This window comes from Lissotriton vulgaris, chromosome 5 (genome assembly GCF_964263255.1).
Source record: "Lissotriton vulgaris chromosome 5, aLisVul1.2, whole genome shotgun sequence".
NCBI classification, from domain to species: domain Eukaryota; kingdom Metazoa; phylum Chordata; class Amphibia; order Caudata; family Salamandridae; genus Lissotriton; species Lissotriton vulgaris.
Window position 1 is genome coordinate 818,278,345 of NC_141693.1, and position 20,387 is coordinate 818,298,731.

General features: G+C 42.1%; 1 protein-coding gene across 1 annotated transcript in view; it reads right to left on the reverse strand.

The window, feature by feature from the left end:
• Positions 1–400: 400 nt before the first annotated feature.
• Positions 401–20,387, reverse strand: part of LOC147711641 (E3 ubiquitin-protein ligase TRIM39-like) — a 579,589-nt gene continuing 559,602 nt past the window's right edge. The window contains exon 11 of the mRNA XM_086922302.1: positions 401–5,164. Coding sequence (XP_086778428.1) covers positions 4,665–5,162 — 498 coding nt within the window. The 5' untranslated portion in view covers positions 5,163–5,164 and the 3' untranslated portion in view covers positions 401–4,664. The remainder of the gene's footprint in view (positions 5,165–20,387) is intronic.

A 20,387-nucleotide genomic window follows, 5' to 3' on the forward strand; every position in this document is an offset into this window, starting at 1 on the left:
TTACAGAGGATTAAGATGCCTGCTGCAAAGAACATATTGTTGTGTGTCCATAGGTTTTCAGGCAACAATAAAAATGTAAAGGTAACTATGGCGATTAATGTTCCTGCGGGAAAGAGACGTAAGTTTTATTTAGTGGCTGTTCCAACTCATACTAAAGTAGCTCAGAGGATTAAGATGACTGCTGCAAAGAACATGTATTTCTGTGTTCAGAGGTTTTCAGGCAACAATAAAAATGTGAAGGTAATTTTAGCGATTATTGTTTATGCTCCAGAGGGATGGGAGTTTTATACAATAATAGAAATGTAAAGGTAACTTTGGCAAATAATGTTGCTGCGGGAGAGAGATGGGAGTTTTATCTAGTTTCTGTTTCCACTCATGCTGAAGTAGCACAGAGGATTAAGATGCCTGCTGAAAAGAATATGTCCTGGTGGGTTTCAAGGTTTTCAGGCAACAATAAAAATGTAAATGTAACTATGGCTATTAAGGTTCCTGGTGGAGAGAGAGATTAGCGTTTTATTTTGTTGCTGTTTCGACTCATGTTAAAGTGATGCAGAGGATGTAGATACCTGCTGCAAAGAACATGCTCTTGTGTCTTCAGAGGTTTTCAAGCATCAATAAAAATGTAAAGGTAATTTTGGCGAGTAATACTCCTGCTGGAGAGAGATTGGAAGTTGGAAGTCAAGTATCTGTTTCCACTGATCCCAAAGTAGCACAGAGGATTAAGATGCCTGCTGCAAAAAAACATTTCCTTGTGAATTCAGAGGTTTTCAGGCTACAATAAAAATGTGATGGTAACTTTAGCCATTAATGTTCCTGCAGGAGAGAGATGGGAGTTTTGTCTAGTGGCTGTTTCCACTCATACTAAAGTAGCACAGAGGATTAAGATGCCTTCTGCAAAGAACATGTCCTTGTGTGTTTAGAGGTTTTAAGGCTACAATAAAAATGTGACAATATCTTTAGCGATTAATGTTTATGCTGGAGAGAGATGGGAGTTTTATGCAATAATAAAAATGTAAAGATAACTGTGGCTATCAATGTTCCAGCTGGAGAGAGATGGTAGTTTTATCCAGTGGCTGTTTCCATTGATGCTAAAGTAGCGCAGTAGAGTAAGATGCCTGCTGCAAAGAACATGTTCTTGTGTGTCCAGAGGTTTTCAAGCAAGAATAAAAATGTAAAGGTAACCATGGCAAATAATGTTTCTTTGAGAGAGAGATAGGAAGTTTTATCTTGAGGCTGATTCGACTCGTGTTAAAGTAGAGCAGAAGGTTAAGATGCCTGCTGCAAAGAACATGCTCTTGTGTGTCCTGAGTTTTGAGGCAACAATAAAAATGTAAAGTTAACTTTGTAAATTAATGTTCCTTCAGGAGGCAGATCAGAGTTTTATCCAGTGGCTGTTTCCACTCAAGCTAAAGTTTTGCAGAGGATGCCTGCTGCAAAGAACATTTCCTCGTGTGTTCAGAGGTTTTGAGGTGACAATAAAAATGTAAAGTTAACCTTGGCAAATAATGTGTCTGCGGGAGAGAGATCAGAGTTTTATGTAGTGCTGTTTCCACTCATGCTAAAGTAGTGCAGAGGATTCAGATGCCTGCTGCAAAGAACATGTCATTGTGTGCTCATACATTTGCAGGCGACAATAAAAATGTAATGGAAACTTTGACGTTAATGTTCCTGCTGAAGAGAGATAGGAGTTTCATTTAGTGGCTGTTTTTAGTGATGCTAAAGTAGCACAGAGGATTAAGATGCCTGCTGAAAAGAACATGTCCTTGTGTGTTCAGAGGTTTTCAAGCAACAATAAAAATGTAACAGTAACTTTGGCGATTAAAGTTCCTGCGGGAAAGAGATGGAAGTTTTATCTAGTGCCTGTTTCCACTCATGCTTATGTAGCGCAGAGGAATAAGATGCCTGCGGCAAAGAACATGTCCTTGTTTGTTCAGAGGTTTTCAGGCAACAATAAAAATGAAAAAGTAACTTTGGCGATTAAAGTTCCTGCGGGAAAGTGATGGAAGTTTTATCTAGTGGCTATTTCCACTCATGCTGCAGTAGCGCAGAGGATTAAGATACCTACGGCAAAGAACATGCTCTTGTGTGTTCAGAGGTTTTCAGGCAACCATAAAAATGTACAGGTAACTTTGGCGATTAAGGTTCCTGAAGGACGGAAATGGAAGTTTTATCATGTGGCTGTTTCCACTGATGCTAAAGGATCACAGAGGATTCAGATGCCTACTGCAAAGAACATGTCCATGTGTATCGAGAGGGTTTCAGGCGACAATAAAAATGTAAAGGTAAGTTCAGCAATTAATGTTTCGGTGGGAGAGAGATCGGAAGTTGTATCTAGTGGCTGTTTCCACTCATGCTAAAGTAGCGCAGAGGAGTAAGATGCCTGCAGCAAAGAACATGTCCGTGTGTGTTCAGCGGTTTTCAGGCAACAATAAAAATGTAAAGTTGACTTTGGCGATTAATGTTCCTGCTCTAGAGAGTTGGGAGTTTTATCTAGTGGCTGTTTCCACTCATGTTAAAGTAGCGCAGAGGATTAAGGTGCCTACTGCAAAGAACATGTCCTTGTGTTTCCTAAGTTTTTAGGTAACAATAGAAATGTAAAGTTAGTTGACGATTAATGTTCCTGCTCTAGAGAAATGGAAGTTTTATCTAGTGGCTATTTCAACTCATGCTAAAGTAGCGCAGAGGATTAAGATGCCAGCTGCAAGGAACATGTTTCTGTGTGTGCAGAGGTTTTGAGGAACAAATGTTTAAGGTTACTTGGGCGTTTAATGTTTATGCTGGAGAGAGATGGGAGTTTTATGCAATAATAAAATGTAAAGGTAATTTTGACTATCAATGTTCCAGCTGGAGAGAGATTGGACTTTTATCAAGTGGCTGTTTCCATTGATGCTAAGTAGCGCAGAGGAATAAGATGCCTGCTGCAAAGAACATGTTCTTGTGTGTTCAGAGGTTTCCAGGCAATAATAAAAATGTAAAGGTAACTTTGGCGATTAAAGTTCCTGCTGGAGAGAGACATTAGAGTTTTATCTAGTGGCTGTTTTGACTCATGTTAAAGTGACACAGTGGATTAAGATTCCTGCTACAAAGAGCATGTCCTTATGTGTCCAGAGGTTTTTAGGCAACAATAAAAATGTTAAGGTAACCTTGGCAAATAATCTTTCTGTGAGAGAGAGATTGGAAGTATTATATTGAGGCTGTTTCGACTCGTGTTCAAGTAGCGCAAAGGATGAAGATGCCTGCTGTAAAGAACATGTCCTTGTGTGTCTGTAGGTTTTCAGGCAATAATAAAAATGTAAAGGTAACTTTGGCGATTAATATTCCTGCTGAAGAGAGATCAGAGTTTTATCAAGTGGCTGTTTCCACTGATGCTAAAGTAGCGCAGAGGATTAAGATGGCTGCTGCAAAGAACATGTTCTTGTGTATGCTGAGATTTTGAGGCAACAATAAAAATGTAAAGTTAACTTTGAAAATTAAGGTTCCTGCCGGAGACAGATCTGAGTTTTATTCAATGGCTGTTTCCGCTTATTCTAAAGTTTCACAGAGGATTAAGATGCCTGCTGCAAAAAACATTTCCTTGTGTGTTCCGAGGTTTTCAGGCGACAATAAAAAGTAAATGTAACTTTGACGATTAAGGTTGCTGTGTGAGAGAGAAGGAAGTTGTATCTAGTGGCTGTATCCTTGAAGGAGTATGTAGGGAGATACTGGTTCTACAGTGGAACTAGATTTCACTTTACTAAAAAGTGTTGGAAGAGTTTATTTTGTAATGGGGAGGGGGGGGTTGTGAGGCAAACGGTGGGTGAGTCCAGAGTCTTTCTCTTTGGGGTAGAATTTGGTGTATTCATTGTACTTTATAGGGAACAGTAAATTTCAGAGATTTAAAAAAAAACGTTGCTAGATCATTGCAATGAGTGACTGTGGGTTCTGGGAAATTGCAGGCAATCGAAGTGGTTAGGGATTTAACAATTTGGAAACACAAACAGTAAACGTAAGAGTTACCAACAGGCCGGTAGTTTTGTTGTTTTCAATCGATATTTTACTATTATAAACATGTTAGAGTGACGAATGGGGCCTGCATATTACATTTACCCTTATTGCCCTTTCAATAGTTTGCAGACAAGCATTACTAGTCTAATTACAGTTGGTGATTTGTGTTGTAAAGATGCATATGCCACCCACATGCACCCCAGCACACTACCCACATGCATCCCACCAACACACACCTTATAACAACACACCACACCATGCCACTGCCCCACGTCACTGCACTAAACACCAGGTTTGCAGTATGGAGCACAGCAGCCACACTGCTCTACAACAAACCTTAGAAACATTGCAAAAGCCAATAGCTCTGGCTAAAGATTTATACGGTCTTAAAGGCGAGAATTATTGGTTATGCCAATGCTTGTTTAATTCTGCAAGACTTTATCATATGTTACAGGCGGTTTGGTGCATGATTCACATGGCAAACATTGTCTGCCCATGTTTTAAAAATGTACAAGGAAAAGAGATACATAGTTTCAGGTGAGGCTTCTGGTTGTCATGGAAACAGGTGAGAGAGTCATTGAGAAGAAGGTTCTTTGAATGTTGGTGTTTGAAGATTCCTTTGAATGTTGGAGTTTAAACCGTGGATGACAGTTGGGGGGGAGGGGGGGCTCACACCAGCCTCAGCTCTGCTCCCCAGAGACAGAAGAATGGGAAGAGCCTCTGTGTGAAGGGGGCCTGCGGGAAGGAGTAGAGAAGCTCCATGGAGTCAGCATTGTACAGGGACAGCCGCCCCCCTCGTAGTCCAGATACACCCCCAGCTTCAGGGGCTTATCACGAGGTGACAGAGGGGTCTCAGGGGAGCTGAGAGCCTTGTACTGACCCCCCAACCCCTCCACAGCCCAGACTCCCCCCTCGGGTGACCATGTGAAGTTTCCGTTCCTGTTCACAGACTCTGCTGCGACCCCCACATTCCGCCCTGTCCCCTCCTGCAGCAGCTGCACCTCCCAGTAATGTCTGCCGGAGGTGAACCCCTCGCTCCCCAGCACACAGGAGCAGTAGTGGGTGAATCTCTTGGGGGTGTCCGGCAGGGTCTGTGCTATGCCCGTGTCTCTCACACGTCTCCGCTCCTCAGACAGGTAGAGCTTTGGATGAGCCGTGAAAGGATTCAGAGTCACCATCACTGCAGAGAAGAGATTCACAATTAGAGATTTAATGACACAAAGTAAGGCTGTAATTACTGCTTCTGTTTTACATGTGATTAATTTACACCACATACTGAAGGAGCATGCGGAAGTAGACTGCTCACTACACTAAAGCGCGCAGCACTAGAGCGCTTACTACACTAAAGCGAGTATTCATCCAGAGCACACACTACACTAAACAGCACTACATAGAGAGGACATTCTACTGCCCACTACACTGCACCACGCACCATACTACACACGCTCTTCGCTGTCACTAAACTGCAGCGCGCATGCATCTACAGCACACGCTACACCAAACAGCACTAATAGACAGAAAATTCTACTTAACATCACACTTCATCAAGCAGCATATTACACACACACACACACACACACACAGTGCGCACTGCATTACTCACTACACTGCACCATACAGCATACAACATAACACCACATTAGACTGAACACTGCAGCAGGTAGGACACTGTACTAGCAACTACAAAGTATGCTGTACTAGTCAGTACCCTGTATTAGATGGTACAGAGTAACAAAGCAACTACAACGTATACTGTACTAGTCAGTACACTGGATTAGATTGTACAGTGTGAGAGCTACTACAAGGAAAACAGTACTGGTCAGTACACTGTATTAGATGGTACAAAGTGTCAGAACTACTAGAAGGTAAACAGTACTAGTCAGTATACTGCACTACATGGCACAGAGCGACAGACATACTCCAAGGTATGCCCTACTCCTCAGTACTCTATATTAGATTGTACAGACTAAGAGAGCTATTAGAAAATATACAGTACTAGTCAGTAAACTGCATTGGATGGTGCAGAGTAACAGGGCAACTAGAAGCTATACATTACTAGTCAGTACACTGAATTAGATGGTACAGAGTTACTCAAAGATATACTGTACTAGTCACTACACTGCATTGGATAGTACAGAGTAAGAGAACTACTAGGAAGTCCACTGTACTAATCAGTACACTGTATTAGATGGTACAGAGTAACATAGTTACTATAAGGAATACTGTACTACTCAGATGGAGCTACTAGGAGGTATACAGCCTACGCAGTACATTGCATTGGATTGTGCAGAGTAGCAGGGCTACTAGAAGGTATTCTGTACTATTCAATACACTGTTTTAGATGGTACAGAGTGAGTAATAGAGCTGCTCCAATGTATACTGTCCTAGTCAGTACACTGTATTAGATGGTACAGAGTAACAGAGTTACTCTAAGTAATACTGTACTACTCAGTCCACTGCATTAGATGGTACAGAGTGACACAGCTGCAAAAAGATGTACTGTACTAGCCAGTATACTGTATTAGATGGTAAAGTGTGACAGAACTAGTAGAAGGTTTACTGTACCACTCAGTGCACTGCATTAGATCATACAGAGTAGGAGAGTTATTCCAAGGCGTACTCTACTAGTCAGTACTCTATATTAGATTTTGAACAGTAAGAGAGGTTCTAGAAGGTATTTGGTACTGGTCAGTACACTGCATTAGATACCACAGAGTGACTGAGCTACTCCAAGGTATACAGTACTAATTAGTGCACTCTCTTAGATGCTACAGAGGGACAGAGCTACCAGAAGTTATACTGTACTAATCAGTACACTGCCTCAGATGATTCAGCTTGATAGAGCTACTAGAGGTGTACTGTAATAGCCAGTACACTGCATTAGAAGGTACAGAGTGACAGAGCTACTCGAAAGTATACTTTACTAGTCAGTACACTGCATTAGATGTTACAGAGCAACAAAGCCACTCCAATGGGGGGAGTGGCTAGCCAGCCAACATGGCAGACGCGAGTTCCTAACGCTTCGCTCACAAACCCTCTATTATACTGAAAAACGATTGAATTCTACTCCAGCGGACTACAAAACAAGGCACGTTAGGCTTCGGAGTGCGAGCTGACATGGACTGGTGAACAGGATGGTTGTATGACGAAGGATTGAGATGAGTAAGTACCTAAGGCCTTGCCATCGAAAAACTCATCCATCCCTGTAGAAGTGGACTACGGCGATACCACGACAGAGCCATTGAGCGTGGACGAAGAGGCAAAGACCCAAACGCAGGCAACTGACTCCAAGAGCAATGCCGAGGAGATCGAGGTCGGCTGATAGGTGGACACTCCAAGGCATACAGTAGTAATCAGTACACTCCATTGGATGGTAAACAGTAACAGAACTACTAGAAGTTTGCTCTACTAGTGATCATGCTGCATTAGATAGCACAGAGTGAGAGAGCTATTAGAAGGTGTACTGTACTATACAGTGCACTGCATTAGACGACAGAGTGACAGAGCTACTCAGGCATGGCCCGTGCAGGTAGGAGCTGTCGGTGGAGGGGGGTGGGAGGGGCGATTTGAGAGATGACTAGAAGGTAAACGTACATTTTAATTGTTTTAAAATTTAAGTTTTCCTTGTGGTAGTCTGTCGAATCCCACCCACCCGGCCCCACCGCTCTTACCTGCACGGGCCACACCAGGAGCTACTAGAGGCATACTGTACTTGCAGGTACACTGCATTAGATAGTACAGAGTAACAGAGTTAGTCTAAGGTATATTGTATAAGTGAGCACTGTGTAATGGATGGTACAGAATAAGAGAACTACTAGAATGTATTCAGCATTAGACAGTACACTGCCTTAGATGGCACAGAGTGACAGAGCTACTACAAGGTATACAGTACTAGTCAGTACGCTACATTGGTACAGTCACACATACAGTCACACATGTACTAGATGTGTACTGTACTAGTCAGACAACTGCGTTATATTATACAGAGTGACAGAGCTACTCAAAGATATGCCATACTATTCAGTACACTGCATTTCATGACACAGATTACCAGAGCTACTCAAAGGTATTACAGTACTACTCAGTACACTGCATTGGATGGTAACGAGTAGCAGAGCTACTAGAAGGTATAGTGCATTATTCATTACACTATATGATATTGTACAGAGCGACAGAGGCCCTCCAGGGTATGCTGTACTAGTCAGTGCACTGTATTAGAAGGTACAGAGTAACTAACAGCTACTCCAAGGTGTACTGTAGTAGTCTGTACACTGTAACAAATGGTACGGAGTGACGGAACAATTAGAAGGTAAACTGTACTTGTCAGTCCACTGCATTAGATGTAACTACAAAGCTACTAGAAAATATTCTGTACTAATCAGTAAACTTTGTTAGATTGCATGGAGTGACAATGTTACTAGAAGGTATACTGTACTAGTCAGTACACTGTATTAGATGGTACAGAATGCCAGAGCTACTACAAGATATACTGCACTAGTCAGTACACTGTACTAGGTGGTACATGGTGACAGAGCTGTTAACAGGTATACTGTACTAGTCAGTACACTCCACTAAATGGTACAGAGTGGCAGAGCTACTCCAATGTATGCTTTACTAGTCAGTACACTGCATTATATGGTACAGCATGACAGAGTTATTAGAAGGTACACAGTAGCAGTACTACTCAATGCATTGTATTATATGGGGCAGTGTGCCAAAGCTACTAGAAGGTAAACTTTATAAGTCAGTACACTGTATTAGATATAACCGAGTGACAGAGCTACTAAATGGTATGCTGTACTGGTCAGTACACTGTATGAAATGGTACAGAGTAGCTGACAGCTACTACAAGGTATACTGTATTAGCCAGTACACTGCACTAGATGATACAGAGGGACAGAGCTACTTCCAGGTATACAGTACTAGTCAGTACACTGTATTACATTGTGTAGAATGACGGAGGTATTAGAAGGTATACTATACTAGTGAGTACACTGTATCAGATGGAATAGAGTGCCAGAGCTATTAGAAGGTATACTGTACTAGTCAATATTCTGTGTTAGTGGGCATATAGTGACAGCGCCACTAGAAGGTATACTGTACTAGTATGTACACTATAATACATGGTACAGAACAATAGAGCAACTCCAAGGTAGACTGTGCTAGTCAGTACACTGTGCTAGAGGGTACAGAATGACAGAACAATTAGAAGGCATACTGTACTAGTCAGTAGAATGTATTAGATCGAATGGAGTGACAGACCTTCTAGAAGGTGTACTGTACTAATCCTTCCACTTTAATAGAGGGTACAGAATGGTTGAGTTACTCCACAGTATACTGTAATAAGCAGTATACTGTAGTAGATGGCACAGAATGGCAGAACTATTAAAAGGCATACTTTACAAGTCAGTACACTGTATTAGAAGACATGGAATGACAGACCTACTAGAAGGTATACATTACTTGTCAGTATAATGCATTAGATAGTACAGAAAGGCAGAGATGTAGTCACTACCCCGACTGCAATGTTACCACTCATTAATTTACCATGCAAGTCGTTAGGGGGGCTTTGCACTTGGGAATAGTATCAATTACTATTCCAACTCCAGTTTGTGCATCAGTAGAGAAGGTGTTGGACTTAATATCCAACACCAGTCCAACACGGCATTTCCTAAAACAAGTCATTGTATCGACTTCAGTGGTACAGGAATGCGTGGTCGGGGTAGGGACTGCGTTGTAAAGGCATGTCATTGTTAAGACTGTGGGGTAAAAGATGTTTCCTATACTGTACTAATAAGTCCACTGTATTAAAAGGTAAGGAGTAACTGAGCTACTCCGAGGTGTACTATACTACTCAGTACACTACTAGATGGTACAAAGTGGCAGGGCTATTCCAAACTATACCGTACTAGTCAGTACACTTCATTAGAAGGTACAGAGTGACACAACTACTCCAATGTATCTCGTACTAGTCCGCACATTGTATTAGATGGCACAGAGTTTCAGGGCTACTCCATGGTATACCGTACTAATCAGTACAATTCATTAGATGGTACTGAGTATCAGAGCTACACCAAAGTGTACTATAAAAGTCAGTACACTGCATTCGATGGTACAGAGTGACAGAGCTACTCCAAGCTATGCTATACTAATCAGTACGCTGTGTTAGAGGATGTAGAGTAACAGAGCTACTCCAAAGTAAACTGTGCTAGTCAGTGTACTATAATGAAGGGTTCAGAATGACCGAGCTATTAGCAGGTGTAAAATACTGCCTGTCTGTACAGTGTACTAAAATGAAGTACACTGTGTAGAGAGTGCAAGGTATCCCAAGAGGAAGATAGAGGCTGTACGTAGATAATACTATCTCTCTTTTTGTGGTAGAGTGGGTGAGCATTTAGGCTTATCAGAGGACAGTGTAAAGCATTTGTTGTACTCACAGAGACAATCAATGAGACACACAATCTAGAATATGTACGAGACTAATTTGTATAAAACTAACACTGATCTTTATATATTGTTTGATAAGCAAGACTTTAAATCGGAAAAGTACTTTATACAGTTCGATACTTGAACAAATACTTTGTAGGCTTTCAATCACAGAGAGAAAATGAAGTGCTGTTCAAAGTATGCAATATTTTTGGTATCTGGGCCCTCGGCTGTTGATACCTTCAGATATTTACTATTGCAGTCGTCAGAAAAAGCAAAAGAACCTTATGGTTTGAATAGAGTTCAGTAGACCACCAACACAGCTACCATATTGGCCTCCAACAGCATATCTCTGTAGGTCAATGGATGCTGAACATCGCCAACCGAGCGGTCACAGTTGCTGGAAAGCAGTGTAGATTAGGATAGTGGAGGACTGCTGACTCAGATACCCTTCCCGTCACTGGAAGGAGAATTTCGCCAAGGAGTTTGAAGTTCACTAGCATCGGGCTGCTCACAGATGTGATGCAGAGCAGACTGTCATGGAGTAGGAGGCCATGCCAATGTTGCTGCAGTATGCCATCTGACTCACCGGCAAGAGGGTACAGCTCTCTGGAGTGGGGCTGTTTCTAGCGTCAGTCAATAAGCCAGGAAGTATCTAATGGTATATCTACCTGTACGGTATCTACAACCTCTATATGATCACCCTAAGTGGGGGTGGGCATACCTGACTTCTAATTGGCTAACATCTCCATTGACAAAAGGTTGGATAGTAAAGAGTGGGGTCTACCTCATCTGCTTCACCTGAGGGGTGGTTCAGGGTGAAGGTAGACCCACATCCTATGTTGCCAAAAGTGGAGCAAGACTACGGGGAGGCAATCTGCTTCTAACAGCAGAAGCTGGGGGCAGGGTTTAAAGGCTGCTTGTCCTTTAAAGTTTCCAGTTCGCCAAGGCAGATCATGAAGGGGGATAAGGTGTGACCACCTCCGCCCAGAACAGGCACTGGTTATGGATTTGGAGAGCTCTGGATTTCTACCCAGGGTTCCAGAAACAAGTTTGGTGATGGCAGGCTGGCTAAAACAAGCCAGGGACAACACAGGTGTTTGGTAGGTTTCAGAGGACCCTCTGGTAGGGTCTCCTGTGTGAATGTATTAATAAATCCAATACTGGCATCAGCACAGAGTTATTAAGACAAGATGTTAGGTACCAAACATCTTAGAAATCAGTGAAGCCATCACGAAGCTCGATACTTTGTGTTGACGAGTATCCAGCCCATGTATTCTCTATGGCTTCCCTGTTCACTTGCAATTGCCAGCATGGAGTGGATATTGTGGGGCCTAATCTGCTCATGCTGGTGGGCCCTCTCATAGTGTATAGTGCACACAGCCTTAGGGCAAAAAGGCCTGCAGTAGGGCATGCTTACCTATATCTTGTGCAGTGTGGGGTTGGCATGGCTCATAGGGCTGTGTGCCATGTCGTCTCATTGGTTTACCCTGCACCTTGGCACTCGGCCAGTGATAGCACCACCGGATCTGGGTGAGGGGTCCTTAGGAGACCTTCTTCTGTCCTTATGCCCTGGGTACTGGGAGTATCTTTTACTGGGGCTTACAAAGGCAACAGAATGTGTGCCAATCGTGGTACAGTTTTAGAAAAAATGAGATCTGGCACTGGAAACCTGGTCAGCAGTGATTCAGTGCACTTACAGTTGAAATTACATCAGACGTTAGGCAAAACGTGGGGGGTTAACCATGTCAGAGGCACTTTCCTACAACAGGTATACTGTGCTAGTCAGTACACTGCATTTGATGTAAACGAGCAACAGAGCTATTAAAAGGTATACTGTATTGGTGAGTACACTGTATCAGATGGTACAGAGTAACTGAGCTACTCCATGATATATTGTACTAGTCAGTACACTGTATTAGATAGTACAGACTGACATAGCTACTAGAAGGTATACTGCACTACTCAGTACACTGCATTAGATGGTACAGAGTGACAGAGCTAAGATCTATGAGGAGGTATACTATACTAGTCAGTACACTGCATTAAATGGTTCAGAGTAACAGAGCTACTAGTAGGCTTACTGTACTAGTCCGTACACTGCATTAGATGGTACAGAGTGACGCAGATACTCTAAGGTATGCTGTACTCATCAGTGCTCTGTATTAGATGGTACAGAGTGATACATACTCTAAGGTGTGCTGTACTAGTCAGTACACTGCATTAGATAGTACAGAATGACAGAACTATTAGAAGGTATACTGGACTATTCAGTACAGTGTATTAGATGGAATATAGCACCGAAACTACTAGAAAGGTATAGTGCATTAGTCAGTCAACTGTATTAGATGTAACCAAGTGACAGAGCTACTAGAAGGTATACTGTACTAGTCAGTACACTGTATGAGGTGGTACAGAGTGACAGTTACTCCATGGTTTACTATATCTGTCAGTACACTGTATTAATGTTGATATTAGAAAAATCAGTGCTGATGTGCACAATGAAACTTGTGTAGAGAAATGAAACTGCATCTCTTTTTTTCTAATTCACCGTTTATGAACTCTCCATCAATCCTGACTCAGAAGTACGTGGTACCGCAAGCTCCGAGGCCTGGGTCTGCGATTCCTGGTGGACAGGTCACAGGTGGGGTGTCACGTAGCCGACAAACAAACGTGTGAACAGGAAACTCAGATCAATCCCACAGATGGTCGCTGCGACACCACAATGGTTCAGGGAGATTTGCCCCAATAGAGCACACATGGCAGGAGGGGTGTGTTTGTTCCTAGAACACCATAAAGTCAGATGCCAATGTTGCAGGGAATCTGCTCTAGAACAAAACTATGCTTGGGACAATAGAACATCAGTACTTGGGGACAGAATCTCCATGCAACCTCATTATCTATGAGCCGAGTGCCTAACTTGAACTCCTATACATACTAGAGAAACATGTGAATTGGCACCCCCAGAACACAGCACTCTAGACCATCTCTGGAATCGCAGTATCAGGACACACCCTTTTGCTTTCTCACTCGTACTTGTCCACAATGAAATAGTAAGAAGCCATGAGGAAAAAGAAGAATATGTATTCAAACTATCGAGCTCTGAAATGCCGCTTACTTGCTACAATTAGAAAACAAACAAATAATAAAAATACTGTCAGCATGGTTAATAATCAACATATTATGAAAATCCCTTTCAGTTTATAGGACAGAGTACCCTAACTCCCGTACCTTAGCATACACAGATGGATTCTCTACATCTCAGCAGACGCAGTGCTCTTGTCTAAGAACTCTCTCTCCATGTTTCTCTTTGAAGCTCATGTACTCGACTATATGCTAGGCCATGTGCACATAAACAACAGCTGTATTCTTGTGTTATGTGCAGGTGCTAGAGTCTGGCTAGAACGAATAACAAGTAACATTGTTTGACCTTGTGGGTGGTGCTCAGACTAAATCCCAGGAAAAGAACAGAACGCGAAAACATATGCAGGTTTCGTTTGAAGGTACAATGTGGCACAAAGGAAAGCATGTTTTTAGTAACATGCGCAAAAGAAAATAAGGCCTACAACATGCGCAATTAGGCTGATATTGGTAAAACTACAAGGGGCCATGCAGGGAACACATGACACCACATGTAGTTCGGGACCCTCAGCCAATTAGAACACAACACACACAGTAGATGGAGTGATCATGCACCCATCATGTTGGACATCTGGACGTGTAACCCATTGGTTGTCATTGTGTCCACGCAAGGTCGCACCCCACCCGCATTTGTTCTCAGGGACCTTTTTTACGACACAAAGACAACTGCCTATATTCTTTTACCTAAAAAGGAATGCTGATATTGTTTTATGATGCCCAGGAAAATGTATAAAACTGTGTTCAGAACAATTGTTCTTTGAGACCGCCGAACACCCGTTTCTGAAGTTGTGTCCCAGCCAAAGTGTTTGATTAAGCCAACTATTTGCCAAACGCCTCATGTCTTTAATTTTGCTTGGACGTCCGGGTGTCATACAGATTGTACACATGGTTGTGATATAGGGCTGGCACTTTAATCTTACTTTTTAGTCTAAACGGGTTTTCTCAGTGCTACTGCTTTCTTAACACTGTTGACATCTGAAATAAGTGAGAGGAGTTGTTCGCATGGACCGCTGTGCATCACACAGATTGAAAGATCAACCCCTAGGTAAGACTTTTGATGGAGGAAGGGTTCGTAAATAAAGAAACTTGTTTGAAATCAATCCTGTCGAATAGCATTTAATAATGTAACCAATCTGTACGTAAATACTAATATTACATTTCTTTCATTATTACATATTCAGGGGAAGCTGGCATACTTGTCTATTAATCAGTAACCTGAAATGTCATTAAAATGGCTGCCAAAACACGGGAAAGTCTCTGCGCATGCGTCTACTGCATCTACGTTCACTTGGTGGGAAACTTTGCAGCTGCGCTATTGCTTCTAAAATGGCCGCTTAGACTCACATGATAACGCGCGTGATAAGCTGCTACTAACCCTTGCAAGTCTTTACTAAATGCCTAATGCTAAAGATGTAATTAATTAGGATTAGAGTAGGCATAAGCGGTATACAGTGAATCATTTATTTCTGTGTTCTAATATGTTTTTCTTTGACTTTATTATTAGTTCGTATTTGGGCGTTGGAGGGTGACTGAAATCCCTACCCACTTGCTGGAGGCGCTTGCGCCATACTGGACAAAGTCTAAACTCCATGTCATTATTTCAATTCTTGCCAAGGACACAAACTTTACCAACTCCTGAGAAAGTCAACTTATGAACTTGCCAAAGGAAGGAAAATGCTACTTAACAGTATGCATCTGTTCCTGGCATGTAGGGCTGCAGAGCCACACACTTTTGCAGTAGATCACCATCTGGTGGTGGGCCCGGATGATTACACTTTGTTGTTGTCTTGGAAGAGTCTATGTCTGGTAGGTAAATATTCCCTTAGACAGTTGTGCGCATGGGCATCGACTCCATCCTCAGATTGTTTTCGCCATTGGGCAAATGATGGAGTTGTATCATTACAGATAGGGATGACAATGTAGTGTGTATCTAAATAAGATAATACTGGAACAGATATAGGTAGCTGGGGAGGCGGGTGGGCGTGTGCGGCTCTGCAGCCCTACATGCCAAGAACAGATGCATACTGGTAAGTAGCATTTTCCGTTCGAGGCATATGGGCTGCAGACCACACACTGTTGCATAGATTCCACAGCAGTTTCTCCCTTAGCGGCGGTCACCCACATCTGTTGCAGTAGTTTGAAATAATGTTTTTAGTACAGCCTGGCCCACACTTGCTTGTTGTTTTGCCTGCACATCTACACGGTAGTGTTTTGTAAATGAGTGCGTAGTAGACCATGTAGCTGCTTTACAGATATCATCTAATGGTAGGTTTCCTAAGAATGCCATAGATGCTCCTAACTTATGGGTAGAATGAGCCATAGGAGGAATGGATAGAGTGCGTATTGCTTTTTGGTTACAAATTTAAATACACTTAACAATCCATCTAGCAATGCCTGATTTAGAAATAGGATTGCCTTTAAGTGGAGGTTAAAAAAACACAAACAGTTGTTTAGTCTTACAAAATAGTTTTGTCCTATCGATGTAGTATAGAATTGCACTTTTTACATCTAGTGTGTGCAGAGCTCTTTCTTCAACCGTTTGCGGTTGTGGAAAAATAATGGCAACTCAATTGATTGGTTGCGATGGAACGGCGAAATGACCTTTGGCATAAACGTTGGATTTGTTTTGAGAACCACTTTTATAATGAAGTTGTATAAATGGTTCTTGAATTGTTAATGCCTGTATCTCACTCACTCTTCTTAGTGAGCTACTAAAAAAGCAACTTTCCTTGTAAGAAACTGTAACTCACACTTATGCAATGGTTCAAAGGATGGACCCATAAGTCTTGTGAGAACAATATTTAAATTCCATACTGGAGAAGGTGGCATTCTGCAAGGAATTATTTGTTTAAGCCCTTCCATAAACGCTTTGATTGCAGGTACATAAACAATGACAAATGTGGTCTGTTTTAGAGATATGCTGCTATAGCAGCAAGATGTAGTCTGATTGAGGAGTACGCAAAATTAGATCTTTGTAGATGTAAAAGATAGCATATGATGTTTTGTATAGAAACATCTAAGGGGTTAACGTTGTTATTTGTGCAATAGACAACAAATATTTTCCATTTGGCTGCATAGCATGCTCTAGTGGTAGGACGCCTTGCCTCTTTAATGACTTTCATGCATTCGGGAGGTAAATTCAGATATCCTAACTCTAAGACCTCAGGAGCCAAATCGCTAGATTGAGCTGCATTGGGTCTGGATGCATAATCTCTCCATGGTTCTGTGTTAGTAGATGTGGGGAGAGCTTTAGTTTGTGATGTGGTACTACAGAGAGCTGTAGTAGCGTTGTGTACCATGGTTGTCTCGCCCACGTTGGTGCTATGAGAATCAATGTGAGAGAATGTTGCCGTAGCTTGCGTAGCACTAATGGAATTAGTGGGAGAGGTGGAAAAGCGTACGCAAATTTGTTTGACCAGTTCATCCATACTGCATTGCCTTTGGATAATGGGTGTGGGTATCTGGCAGCGAAGCTTGGGCATTTGGAGTTGCGGTGTGTGGCAAACAGATCTATGTCTGGTTGTCCCCACGTTTGGAAAAATGGCTGAAGAACTTGAGGATGAAGCTCCCATTCGTGTATCTGTTGCCTCTGATGACTTAACAGATCTGCCAATTGATTGTGAACTTCTGGTAGATGTTCTGCTAACAGAAAAATGTTTTGAGGGATGGCCCATCTCCAAATGCTCTGCGCCAGCTGGGAGAGCAGTAGGGAATGTGTCCCTCCTTGCTTTTGAATGTAATAGAGTGCTGTCATATTGTCCGTCCGGACTAGTAGAGCTTTGTTTGATAGGTAATGTTGAAATGATTTTAGAGCATGAAAGATTGCTAGTAACTCCAGATAATTTATGTGGAGTGCTTTTTGTTTCATTGTCCACGTACCTTGTACTGTGTGACTTTGTAAATGCGCTCCCCATCCCGTGAGAGATGCGTCTGTGGTCAGTATTATTTGTGGAACAGGTTCAATAAACTGCCGGCCCTTGGAAAGGTTTTTGGTGTTCCACCATTGCAGAAAGCAATGCGTCCAGTCATCTACCACCACCAGATCTGTTATTTCTTGTCAAGCCTGATTCCACTGACCTGCCAAGCATTCCTGTATGGGGCGCATTTATATATGTGAAAAATAAAACTCCCAGGCATACACTACAGAAAATACACAATAGATTCAACAAACAAACTAGTTCAGTTAGAAAAAATATATGATTCTTTAATTTGATAAAAAAGAGGTAATAAAATTTAGTGCATTGGTCACAATTGATAAAAATAGCAATATAATGATATAAATGTATTCCCAATACAGATTAAAAAGAGATTGGATGGCATCCAGTCGACGCGTTTCGACAAACAACATATGTCTTCATCAGGACTTTTACCATCAAAATTCCTCAGAACGATTTTACGATACTTCAAGTCTGGGGTCCAGTCAATAAGTGGAGCAACTTCATACAACAATAGCGTCTAAAATAAGGATCCGAAATTAGAGAAATGACCGTTGCTTGATGTTGGTTTAAATCCCTTCTAAGGGTGAATAAAGTATATGGCGTGGGCTTATATAGTGAGCCGCCGATCACCAGGTAGTTCCTGATTTTATCGAGCAATTTTCACAGAGACGGCGGGAAAGCCTCGCTCGCCGGACATTCAAGCTTTAGGCACTCGAGTCTTAATGACGACTTGGTGTCGAGTTGAGTTTCAGAGGCCAAGCGCATATATTTCCGTGAGCGCTACTAACAAACAGCTGCATCCGGGTATTCTGCCAACGGGTCAGGTTACGAGAAAGGGCAACTTTCTCGTAACCTGACCCGTTGGCCTAAAGCTTGAATGTCCGGCGAGCGAGGCTTTCCCGCCGTCTCTGTGAAAATTGCTCGATAAAATCAGGAACTACCTGGTGATCGGCGGCTCACTATATAAGCCCACGCCATATACTTTATTCACCCTTAGAAGGGATTTAAACCAACATCAAGCAACGGTCATTTCTCTAATTTCGGATCCTTATTTTAGACGCTATTGTTGTATGAAGTTGCTCCACTTATTGACTGGACCCCAGACTTGAAGTATCGTAAAATCGTTCTGAGGAATTTTGATGGTAAAAGTCCTGATGAAGACATATGTTGTTTGTCGAAACGCGTCGACTGGATGCCATCCAATCTCTTTTTAATCTGTATTGGGAATACATTTATATCATTATATTGCTATTTTTATCAATTGTGACCAATGCACTAAATTTTATTACCTCTTTTTTATCAAATTAAAGAATCATATATTTTTTCTAACTGAACTAGTTTGTTTGTTGAATCTATTGTGTATTTTCTGTAGTGTATGCCTGGGAGTTTTATTTTTCACATATTGTTTACCCTGTCCCAGGATATCTATCCTCATCAGGGGGTCCTTGTTGCCCACAGTTTGGGGCGCATTTATAGTCTTGCATTTGGTACTATGAAGATGCAAGATGCCATCATTCCTATTAGCTGCATGAACACTCAAGCTTGTAGTGAGTGTTGTGGCTGGAATTTTGTGATGAGAGTCTGCATAGCTTCTATTCTTACTAAACTGGGGTACGCTATTGGAAGTATCTATTGTGGCACCTAGATACTGTTGAGATAGGGACGGTTGTTGGTGTGACTTCTTTTGATTCATTGTAAACCCCAACTTGTGCAGCAGGCAGATTGTCTGATGCGTGTGCTGTACACATTGGTTGTATGACTTGGATGTTATTAACCAGTCATCTAGATATGAGAATACATGAATGTTGTCCCTTCTTAAGTGTGCTGCTACAATTGCTAGACACTTTGTGAACACTCAAGGTGCTGTTGTTACTCCAAAGGGGAGCTTGAATTGGTAGTGCTGACCTTCTAGTACGAACTGTAGGTACTTTCTGTGAGACTGATGAATGGGAATGTGGAAGTAGGCATCCTTGAGGTCTAATGTGGCATTGAAGTCGTACTTCTCTAGCAACGGTAGAACCTGTTGTAATATGACCATATGAAAATGGTCTGAATCTATGTACATGTTTAGGGGTCTTAGATCTAGAATTGGTCTGAGAGACCCATCTTTTTTGGGTATGAGAAAATAAAGGGAGTAAATCCCTGTGTTCTGATGTTCATTTGGTACTCGTTCTATTGCATTCTTTTGCAGTAGTGATTCCACCTTTTGTCTTAATAGAAAGAGGTGTTTCTGTGACATGGGACGTTGTCTGGGTGGTATTGTTGGAGGATTGGAAGTGAGCTCCAGGCAATATCCTGACTGAATTATTTGTCTCACCCAACTGTCTGTAGTGATGGAGTTCCAGACAGGTAGGAACTGTTGTAATCTTCCCCCAACTGGAGTGGAATGGTCTGGGGGATGGAAGGGAAGTCACTGTTCTGGAGTAGAGGCATTGCGATTGTTGTTGCCTCTGCCTCTGCCCTTATTGTTGTTCCCTCTGTACCCTCCTCTATAGTATCCCTTACTGGGCGAGGTTTGGTTGGGTGGTTTGTAAGTTGAGGAGGTGTTGTCAGTTAGGAAACTTTTAGAGGTGCCCCTATATGAGGAGCGATGAAAGGAGGGTCTATGGGCTTGTGTTTGTAAAGCTCCCATTGACTTTGCCGTATCTGTATCTTTCTTCATTTTTTCTAGTGCACTGTCTACATTTGGACCGAAAAGATGTTGTTGGTCAAATGGCTGGTTTAATATACGGGCTTGTACTTCTGGTTTGAACCCAGAGATGTGTAGCCATGCATGTCTGCGCAACAGTACCCTTGTATTTACTGCTCTAGATGCTGTGTTTGCAGTGTCTAGCGCACATCTTATGGAGGTATTAGTTATAACATTGCCCTCTTGTATTAAGTCAGCAGCCCTAGCCT